The sequence below is a fragment of the Antechinus flavipes genome, chromosome 3, assembly GCF_016432865.1.
Source record: "Antechinus flavipes isolate AdamAnt ecotype Samford, QLD, Australia chromosome 3, AdamAnt_v2, whole genome shotgun sequence".
Taxonomy (NCBI): domain Eukaryota; kingdom Metazoa; phylum Chordata; class Mammalia; order Dasyuromorphia; family Dasyuridae; genus Antechinus; species Antechinus flavipes.
Window position 1 is genome coordinate 563,515,863 of NC_067400.1, and position 11,189 is coordinate 563,527,051.

The 11,189-nt window shown below is 39.2% G+C and overlaps 1 protein-coding gene across 2 annotated transcripts; it reads right to left on the minus strand.

Annotated features, from left to right (window-relative positions):
- Window positions 1-243: 243 nt before the first annotated feature.
- Window positions 244-10,891, minus strand: SNIP1 (Smad nuclear interacting protein 1). Of its 2 annotated transcripts, XM_051987719.1 has the most exons (5): window positions 9,673-10,891; window positions 8,961-9,522; window positions 6,414-6,516; window positions 4,559-5,154; window positions 244-3,748 (listed from the first exon to the last, which is right to left on the minus strand). In XM_051987719.1, exons 2-5 carry the CDS (start codon window positions 9,275-9,277, stop codon window positions 3,484-3,486), a joined length of 1,281 nt encoding a protein of 426 aa, XP_051843679.1. In that variant the 5' UTR covers window positions 9,278-9,522; window positions 9,673-10,891; the 3' UTR covers window positions 244-3,483. The 2 variants fall into 2 exon arrangements, with proteins under 2 accessions (XP_051843679.1, XP_051843678.1); XM_051987718.1 differs by having other exon boundaries at window positions 8,961-10,891.
- Between the last annotated feature and the right edge of the window lie 298 nt (window positions 10,892-11,189).

Here is an 11,189-nt window from a genome sequence, read left to right on the forward strand (position 1 = left end):
ACACAATACTATTCAGAGTATTTTTGAAGTGGTAATGTGGATCCTCTGATAACTATCACTTGGAATTTAAATTCAAATACTGGATTTAAATATCAGCAATAAGGATTGCTGGGGGATTGAGTTTTGAAGATTTATTTGAATTACTAAGATCTTAAAAGTTAAATGACAGTTGTTTCTTTAGTTTAGTTTCTATATTAAAGCATATTCCCCCACCCAAGTTACCAAGAGAGCAAAGCCAAAAAGTTTTTAATTCCAAAATTTTAATTTAAAAGTGAGTAGCTATTTCACGTGATACAAACTTATATACATTTGTGAACAGAGTATATTCTGAATACTTTATTTTACTCTTCAAAGACTGCTGGCATATACCTGAACATACTACACGGAAACTCTACTTTAACTTAACATTGTTTCATTTCTTGGCCAAATAACTGATTTTTAAAAAGGGAGGGAAGGACTTATAAAATGTAAACATTTGTACTATTTATCAAATAATAATCATCCTGAAAGTCTATTTTTTAAAAAGTGATGAGATTTCCAAAACCTTGCTGCATTGCATACTGATGTAAATACAGTAATAAAAATTCCATTTAAAAAAATCCAACACAAATCAAACTTTACAGACACAAGATATTAATTCTGTTTTAATTTATTACTAAGTCAGGATAAAAGTTGCTTTTTAAATTGCAATTATTGAGATGCTGCTTGTCCATAAGAGGATGAGCAGCGTGGGTATGGAGAAAACATGTAATGAGAAATTTTGAGGAAATGGGATTCACAGAACTCAAAAGAACTTCAAATTGACTGCAGATTTCAGTAAGGAGATGAAAGTGACCACAGTTCAAAAGTATTTTGACTTTCACTTTGCTTTGGTTTAGACTGTCATTCTTCCTAAAGTAAAAAAAATACTTCAAAGTAGTGAAGTCTGACGAGATGGCAGAAGAGGAAACCAAACAGCCTAACTAAACACATTTTTCAAACAGAATGTAAAAGAACTATCACACATTTATCACTATTCCAGTTTAGAAATTTGCTGGTGATACCTAGCTTTAGAGCTAAAGGAGAATCGCATTTCAGCTGATCTTGCTCCCAAGCCCACTGTTCCCAACCTTCATAAAGAAATCTTTCATCAATATCATTGAATCCAGGAACCATTACTCATTTATCAAGAAAACCTAGTACAAAAATATCTGTCTGTGCTGTCAGTTATGTAGTCAAGTTGGTTATTTTCTCCGTGCTCTATTGATACATCCACCAGGATGTAGGCTAGAAGCAAAACCTAAAACCACTTTATAGCGGCAAGTGATCTTAGAACCCACTGGCAATCAGTGTAGCAACACAATGATCAGAGAGGCACCAGAGTAAGAGAGACAAAGAGCAAGAGCAGGCCAAGGGAAAACTCAGTCTCATTAAGAGCACAAAATCGGGTTCTATATTTGCATACACTGGATACTGGACATTAAGCCCGTAGTAGCAAAGTCACTGGAGATAAATAACTAGGGAAAAGCAAACTGCAAATTACTAAATTTTTTTATCTTTTAATTTTAAGCTTATTAAATGTTCACAAAATGTGTTTTCCAAGGCTTTTTGTCTCCTAACCTGGACAATGAACACTAAATCTCACTCCATGTCACCACATAGCAGTGGCCAATATTGATGTCTGAATATCATCCATAACAAGATATATTGGGAAAAAAGCAGGGATAAATCAACATTCAGAGATAATTTCAAAGTCTCATATATTTCAACCTTAGGACTAATTAATAGCAAAAGTATTTGACTTTCCACTTCTCTTTCTCTCCCTTGATAGTACTCTGGTAAGTGGTGTTTGTGTAGATAGAAATAGTAAGGTTCTTTAGGAGGGTAAGAGAGGAAGGGCAAAGATAATCCATGTACTGAATAATCAGGCCTTGGTTTATAGAGCCAACTATACATAGCATTCACAAAAGCTTCTTTACACTCACTGGTAAGGATGAACTTTGCTCCCAATTTAGAAAGCACTGATGCTTCAAAATGCTCAATACTCCTTTTTATGGATTAATGTTCTGGAATTTATTTCAGGTCATCAGTGGTGTTTCCACTTCTTTCCCTCTCAATTACCATTTATTTCCACTTCAAAATTTTTTTTTAATTTAAAGCTTTTTAAAAAGCAAGAAATGTAAAAAACCTTTATGCTAGAAAAGTATTACACTTTGGGGCTGAGTAGGGCTACATTTATAAATTCTTTTATTGTGTAATTCCCAAACTATATATAAATGAGATTCTGCTATTGAAATAACAAGGTGATCTATGCCTTTACTCATAATGTAGTATTCCATTTACATTACAAAAACCATTCAGATGCATGTAGAACACACCTCCAACCTGCACCCATACACCCACCCACACACACTCTCATCCAATTTATATATACAACATATGTACACAGACAAAATTTGATGCACACATATTTGAGTTAGGGAAGATTAGTAAATAGGTGTTTTCCTTGCCTAAGTTCCTCCCTGCTTATGGAGTGGGGGGAGAAAATGATGGCAGACATGGCCTTTCAGGATATTAAAAAATACATTAAGCGGAACAAAAATTTCTCTTTAGCACACACATGTAGTTAAAATGAAGACTGCTCCAATATCTGAGGTAATCCTCCTATATAAGTGACACTATGAATTAGGAGGAAAAAAGTGTATTATAATAAATGCAAAGCAGTTAAACAGACAAGAAAACCCAATTAATGACAGACCCAGGCTACTTTGGGAAATATAGAATCCTCTTATGTAAGAAATAGATCTATGGCCCATTTCAATTTCTTTTCCACAATGGCCATGATTTTATTGCCCTGTCATATATTTCAATAGGACGCAACATTTGTCTACATAAAAGCAGACAATGAAGTCATTAATATGTGTGGTGAAATTCTCATCCCCAAAGACTAATGAAATAGATTTCTATGATTCAAAGTTAACTGGACTGAAAATTCAGTTTATATATAATGAGGGCTTGTTTTGATGATAACCAAAACTTGGGCCAAATTCTCTGTCTAGATATTTACAAAAAAATAAAATGTGAAAAACTGCTGGTCCATATTCTTAATAAGTCACTGTACAAAGCAAATAGTTGCACAAAGAGAACATGCCACGTTTCTCTTTTTAACCAAAGGTCTACAGTTACCAGGCAATATTTTCCAGAGCACCAACTCATGCCACGCCATCATGCTTCTACTATACATAATGGACGACTGTTATTGGTGAAATTATTCTGAAAGCAAATGTCCACACTTGTGTGGCTAACAGATCACAGAAATAAGTTCAACCAAAAACACAAATTGTCAAATTTCTTAAATTTTAACATAAGCTGATCAGCAACAGAGGAAAGACTTAAGGCAATAAGAAGCACCAGGGAGTGCTCCTCTGTTCTTTAAATCCCAAGTCCAGGCCTTTCACAAAGGAAAAATTCTCTTAGCAGCTACAGGAGCTTCTTCTCAATTTGCTAGCTGTCAGATATCATCTCCTCCTCCTCCTCATCTTCATCTTCTTTTCTATCCACCTCAGAGGTGTCTGAAGACTCATGAAGCAGTACATATTCCCTGCTACTAAACCCAAATTTGAGCACATCCTTCTCCTTTAGTTCATAGTAACGCTGTGGCTCAATACGCTGGTTGTTCAAGAAGGTCCCATTGCCTGAACCAAGGTCAATGATATATGGCCTTACCCTTCGGCCAACTGTTCCATCAGCACGTGTGTATTCTACAAGCCTAGCAAAAGAAAAACACAACTTTTAAATTAGCTCATGCAAAAGCACTGGACATATAATCAAGTTAAAATTCCTCCAAATAAAAAAACTAGGAGGAATATGGTAGAGGAAGTTGTTTAGACACCTAAGTTGAAAGAGTGAATAATGCTCACTGAAGAACTCTCTTCTAGATCACAAAAACAGGGGGAAGAGTATAAGTCAAAAAGTCAACATAAATCAATTCATTAATCCAGCTCAGAATAAAGGATCTCATAACATGGCTGGTATGTGAAGAATTATTAAAGAAAAATCTGTGTGATATTTCTTTCACCTATTGAGATTTACAGATAACCTGGCTTCATTTAGCTCAGTGAAACCCACAAAGTCAATGTCTTAATATTGACTCAATATTAAGACACATGGGATCTTATCAACCCAAAAGAAGGATTTGGTTCTACAAAGGAAGTATTCAAGTTATTTACATACATTTTAATTAAGTGGAACTTGAGAAGGCAGTCTAGTGTAGTGGAAAGAATAAGAGCACTGGATTTGGGAGTTCAAAGACTTGGATTTTAAAAGTCCTAATTTTGGTACTTATTAATTATGGGACTCAGACCCCGTCAGCTTCCTAAACTGAAAATGGGCATAAAAAATATTTGTTCTACCTTCCCTCAGATAGCTGTAGAAAAAATGATTTTGTAAACTTCCAAGTGGTATAGAAATATGGGTTTTAAGTTTTAAGTGTGACTGCAAAAATAGCTATGTAATTCAGAAAAGGCCTGACTTACTGATTATCTTAAAGGCAACAAGTTGAAGTTTTACTCAGACTTACCGATACTGAAATACCGCATGCTGCTTTGAACAGGAGGGATGATCAATAGGAATATCTGCAATCCGCCGGTGTCGGCCCAGAAGATAAGCACTTTGTCTGTGGATATACATGACAGGAAGAACCTCATCATTCTTAAAGGGGTAAAGACGCCAGCGTTTCTTTGGGATCCGTGCTTCTGGAGGCTCACTATACTTTATCACCACACCTCGAAACATGTTGGTATCCTCAAGGAGTGCCCCTGACAGTTCAAAGCTGGGTTTCTCTTTATTTGGTGGATCTTTTCCCTTACTATGGCCACCAGCAGACTGCAGAACAATCTCCTGATTCTCATCACTGCTGCCACCCACATCTTTTTTCTGGCGACGCTCCCGTCGTCGAGCATTATAAAACTCTCTTTCTGCTTCTTGTTCCTGTAGGTTCTGGGCATCTCGGTTCCGCCCACCACTAGGCCTCTCATTAATGGTCTTCCTCTGGTTAGAATGGCTATGGTGTCTGTCCCGGTCACCATTTCTCTCCCGCCTGTGTTCTTGTTCTGACTGCTCCCTGTGTTGCCTTTCATCTCTTCCTCTTCGGGGATGATTTTCACTTTCTCGTTCCTAAAATTCAAGCAATCATTCAAATATAGACAGTTCCCAATTAATGAGGTTACCTTCCAAAGCTCATTTGCAAGTTCATTAATTGAAACATAGAACACATCTTCCCATAGGGAAAACATGTTACAAATACATAGTTTTTAGAGGAGTTAAGAGAGAAAAGCTAAAAGAAAAAGCATTTGTTCCCTCTTTCTTGTAGGACTAATCAGGCAAAATTTCAAAATAGACAATATTTGCCTTAGGCCTTCTTCTACTTCCTAGCATCCCCTTTCTACCTGCCTTTAAATTGTGCTGAGGCCAAAAGAAGGGTTGTTTGAGATAGTGCAAGGAAAAAATATAACTATATACCTTCTAAAGGAAATAAATCTTTAACTACCCAAATTGCATACAACAAAGATATAATTTTCCAGTTAACAAAAGGAACATAATTTTGGGCAGAAGTAGCCTAGAAAGTCAGTCCTTGGAGTCAGCTTTTTAATTCAGTCTTGCTTCTCACAGCTTTGTCTCTTTCTACTTCTAAACACATAAATGCTATTAAGGCACTATATATTTTTTCACAATTGGCTTCTATTGAGGAAGGAGGAGAATGCACCAGTTACAGTAAGTAACAGGTACCTATTAAACAGAGGCTACCTATATTTCTATTTGGAAATAAACCAAAAGTAACCAATGTATGGTTTGAAATTATTTGGTATGAATATTAAAATTAGGATACGTTGTTTTGTCTCACACAATATTTTTTGAGATTCATTCACAGTAGCCAGATTTTTAGGAACTAATTTGAGGAAGAAAGATAAGAAATTTCAGGATAATTACTTTTGATAGTTTTTTTTTAAACTTACATTCTGAAAGCATCAAAGATTTATACAAATATGCTTTTAAAGAAATGGGAGGTTATTAAAGAATTGTACATTTAAGAATTACATGACAGAGAACTACAGCATGTAGTTCCATTCTGAGAGATCTACAACCAGAGGCACATCATGGAATACAAGCAGTAGCCAGTGCTTCTTTTTCTAAATCTTAAAAAAGACAGTATGTGTGTTTATGTCCAAGCTCTTAAAAGTAATTAGGTTTTTTTAAAAATAATTAGTTCTTTTAATAAAGCCATTCTAAATCCTGTCCTCCTTTTCTACATAAAAGTAATGCTGTGTTCCTTGGAGTTCTCTTCCCAATTGAAGAGGAAAGTCCACATGCTAACATTAGGATGTAGAAAATCTTAGATTCAGAACTTGTGAATGAGTTATGTCATTTGCAATTACCTGCTTCACCTTGACTATAGGATGATGAGGGCTACGGCTTCTCTTATTTCGAGGAGATCTGCTTCTTCTCCCAAAGGACTTGTTTTTCTTTTTGGTAGGTGATCTTTAAAAAATACAGCACACATTAGAATTGGTGGTTAAGCTTTGAACCCCTACTTCAACTTCCCTAATCCAAAGGAAATAAAAATTTGACATCTCCTGCCTGGTCTGCTATGAGTTATCATAAACTTGCTGAAGAATAAAACTTTGTAAGCAGTGGGAAATGGATGAAGGGCGAGGAAGAATATACTACAGCAAAAACTGGCTGCTGAGTAGGAAATCTAAATTATTTAAATCTGCCATAATGTGTGATCATGGGTTATAATAATTTACATTATAGCACTTTATAATCTACAACTATAGCAATTTACAGTTTACAAAATTATCTTTTTGTGATAACCCCACCATTATCCCCTTACTTGGCAGATAAAACTGAGACTCAAAAAGGATAAGACAATGTTCACAAAGTTAATAAGAGTCACAGAATGCTGGAGCCAGGACTCTGAATAAAGACATTCCTATCCCAAACTTAGTATTTCTCCACCATATTATTCTGCTTCTCAAAAAAAAAAAAAAAAAAAAAAAAAAAGAAGAAGAGAAAAGAAAAGAAAAAGAAAAAGAAAAAAAGAAAGAAAGAAAGATGGGTGGACAGAGGTGGAGTAGGAGGATGGGGCAGGACAGCAATCACACAAGGATATGAAACCCTGTATCTTCATGGTGAAAAACATACTTTATAACTTGCAAGTCTTTGAATTTTCAATATCTAAATTTCCCCATCATAAAATTCAATTGGACTAAATACCTGGTCTAGAATCTGCCTCCAACTTCCTCTCTTCCATTCAAGATCCATCTGAGTTGACCTCAGATGCACCTTTTCTACTAAGATCCTTCCTGGTCACCACCAACCAAATTCCCTGATATATCGTGTCTTATTTCTTTCTAGTCTCATTTTTACTTAACTGAAATGGTCCCTTTCAACTTTTACTAACTCAGGGAAGATTGTTACTGATACTCTTTTTCTCACTTCATTCCCTCAACCCCTTTACTCTGTTTTACTGAACTCTCCAATGCTTCTTCCTCAGGATCACAGGGATGAATGTAACCCTGAATTTTTTAAAGTTATAGTAGGGTAAGTTGGAAGAGCTTCAAATTCAGCATTAATGATAAGACTGTATGTCTGTTACTTTAAGAGCAGGCTAGATAAATTTGAAAAGGCTCATTACCAGAAGGCCAGCTAAGTGATTGACCACAACAATCTATAAAATCTATTAAATTGTGGAGCAATATTTCAACCGAAGGAGTATTCACACCAGAAAACCACAGAACCTTAACAAAAAACCAAAATATTGGGGGAAGGATTTAGGACTGAAAGGTTTGTAAAGATGAAAAATTATCAGATCCTTCAAAAGGCTTAAAATCTTCTATGTGGGCATTGGGGGTAGAGCTTTGAATAGCAACAGCAAATTACAATTATATTATGCAGTTTACAAATTCCTATCCTCACAAAAACCTTATAAAATGAATTAAGTTCAACAAAGCCTAGTTCTATACTCTGGAACAACAACAAAAAAGGCAAAACAGTGGTTAAAAATAATCATTTCCAAAGATAGCTCTTTAGACTTACAAAGCCCTTGTGTATATTATCTCAATTCACCCACAAAATAACTCTCTAACATAATGAATTGGGTAGCAAGATGCTGCAATGAATAAAGTGCCAGGTCTGGGAAGAAAATTGATCATCCCGAATTCAAATCTAGCCTCAGACACTTACTTACTAGTTATGTGACCCTGGGCAAGTCATCTAATCGTGTTTGCCTCAGTTTCCTCATCTGTAAAATGATCTGGAGAAGGAAGGCAATCACTGCAGTACTTTTATCAAGAAAATTCCAAAAGCCTCCAACACAACTTAAACAGCAAAAACATAATTAACGCAAGCATTTTTATTTTTACTTTACAAATGAAAAAATTGGAAACCAGAAAAAGAAAGCACCTTAGCCAATGTCAGTGGCAGGAGCAGCATTAGAACCCAGGCCTCACTGGGTAGGACTCTGCTACACCACAGTTCCCTCTCTATAAAGAGAATAAGCAGTTCACAAATAGCCAAGGCCGGACCAATAGTCAAAGCACAGGAAAAGTCCTATCAAGAACCCCGGACGAGGGCAATTGTAAAGAAATACTTCCTAGAAGAGACAGGACTTGCTTGGGGCTGGAGCGGGAAAAGAGAAAGGATGGCATTCAGGCAGAACCTTGGAGGAAATAACCAACAGAGGAAACAGCAAGCTGGGTGTCCGGTCAATGGCGAGGGCCGGGAGGAGAGCGGCCCGAGGAGGCTGACCAGCAGGGTCACCCGTAGGAGTGGGGAGAAGGCAGAGCAGGGGCAGTCACCATAATAATAAAGAGCTTGCGTCCAAGTGTCTCGACCGAGTTGTGGAGCAAAAGGGTGATAGTATGAGGAAGGGCAAGGACAGGGAGTACGAAGACGTCCCCGAGTCTGAAATGGGGCCATACCTGCTGCCACTGCCAGCGCGGTCGCCGGAGGCACGAGCGCTGCGGGCTCGTGGGGCCGCGGCCGCGGCCGGGGGCGGCAGTGGCGCCTCTTCCTCCGGCGCCGGGCTCGGACTTCCAGAGGAACCGCGCCGGGCCCGGGACCGGGGCCGGTGAGAGCGGGACGCAGGGGTCGGGCTGCGCCGCTCCTGCTTCACCAGCGATAGATCCGGCACCAGCACTTCCTCCCCCGCCGCTTCCCCCGGCTCGTCCTCGTCCTCCCGCCGCCGCCTCCGCCGGCGCCGCTGCCTCCGCTCCCGCTCGGGCTTCGCCTCCTTCATCCTCGCGGCCCCGGGCCAGTCGGCTCCTCAGCGACGGCCCGAGCGCGCACTCCCTGCTTCCGTTTCCGGGGCGGCTTAAATTCTTCTTCCGCCAAACAAACGGAAGTCGGGTTCCTGGAGGACCCTGGGGCGCTCTGTGTTTGCGCCCCCTGACTAGAGCTGCTGACAATAAGGCGACTCTAGGAAGAGGTGAGAGAAGCCGCGGTGTGCCTCGGTTGTAAGCTCAGGCTGGATGAAGTCTCATCCTAAAAAAAAACAAACTTAAAAAGAAGTTCGTTGCCCTGCCCACCCCACCCCCTCCTCACCAGGCCCACTCAATCTTTGGATAACAGCAGGCATTTATTTGGCCCTCCCCAAAGACCCTCGTTGGATCCTTCGTGGACACTATTACTAACCCTGTTTTGGAGATGAGGCAACGGAGGCAAGCAAAGACGAAGTGAATTGCCCAGATTCAACCAGCCTGGAGGGTCTGACGTCGGATTTGAACTCAGGGACTTCCGGGTCCCGCCCTGAGCGTCACCTAGTGGCTCGTTGTCTCTTGCCGTTGCCCTTCTGCCAGACTTTCAGCTATCTTATTGTTGCGGAAAGGGAAGAGTCGGCCGAGTAGAGGAAGAGCAGACAGAGTCGGCAGCGGCATCATTTATCTGCAGAACTTTCCCCCCAGTAGAATGCAAGCTCTTCGGGGCCAGGGTTTGGTTCAATCCTAGGTATTTAACAAATACTAGGAAGGAAAAGAGGGAAGAAGTGATGGGGCGTGGGATGGAACGCCCAAATAAATTGGAGTTTCCAGCCAGTGTCAGTGAGGTGTCTGAAAAGAATTTATAGTCTTTGACCTCCAAATTAAAGGCGAAGATTTTATTCCACTGTTGCCAGTGACTAAGTTCCAAGAGGGAGTTTAGTGAAGAAGTAGGGGATTATGCCATTGATTGACAGGTTAAATTCCAAAAGAGAGCTAGCCTCACCATCACCAAGAGAGACGAGGGCTAAGTTCCTCAATGGAATTCGATCGTTAAAAGAGGGAATTGTTGTCTTTTTCGAAGAAGACTAACATAGCACTATGTTAGAGTCCAGTTACAGCGTATCCGACTGTGACTGATCAGACAGTTCGGAATTTCCTGCTACAGTTTAGTCACAAATATTGCCTAAAGAAGGAATTCAGGCTACAAGTGATAGGCTTTTGCGGGTGATGTTCAACACCAGATTCATTCATTCCTTCATTCATTGTACAAACATTTATTAAGCATTGATTGTATGATGAGTCCTGGGCTTAGCGCTGCAAGAAGATCAGGAATTCTGGGAGTAATATCTGGAGAAAGCAGCCTGGTGTAATAAAGGGCCAGCGTTAGAACCATCGAAGATAGATTCTGACAAATAAATAGCAGCTAAGCCCCAGGCAGCCCTAAGTTTGCAGAAGTTACAGAAGGTTGCATTTCTGAACCATTGGAAGAAGTTTCACCACCAGGAATTCTTTACAAATGAAATTTCATATCCAACAAATAAAAACCCCAAATAACAACAGAAAAAAATCTTTTTTGTGAATTACTGAGAAAGGACTAATTCAGGGTCTACACAGCAAGTGTCATAGGCAAATTTCAAACCAGGTCTTTCTCCCATGAAGCTCATTCTGTGTCTTCCAGCAGAACAGAAGATGCTCACAAAGTTTCTTAATTCGTGTGTGTCAGTGTGTGCAGGAAAGACCCCTTTAACATGGAATAAAACCTATGTTTTAAAATAGTGGTAGCTAGCATCTATGTGGCATTTAAAGGTTTACAAATTTGTTTTACAAATATCACATTTGATCCTCACCACAATCCTGGGAAGTAATTATTATTCCCACTTTTCAGGTGAGAAAACTGAGAGGGACTTAGGTTACATGTCTAGTCCAAGGTAGTACCTGAGTCAGGATTTGAAT

Coding starts and splice junctions, on each gene's coding strand:
- SNIP1 (XM_051987719.1), bottom strand. CDS start 9,277: ATGAAGGAGGCGAAGCCCGAGCGGGAGCGGAGGCAGCGGCGCCGGCGG. Junction 6,517..8,960: donor CGCGCTGGCAGTGGCAGCAG/GTATGGCCCCAT, acceptor TATTTTTTAAAG/ATCACCTACCAAAAAGAAAA. Junction 5,155..6,413: donor CTATAGTCAAGGTGAAGCAG/GTAATTGCAAAT, acceptor CTTGAATTTTAG/GAACGAGAAAGTGAAAATCA.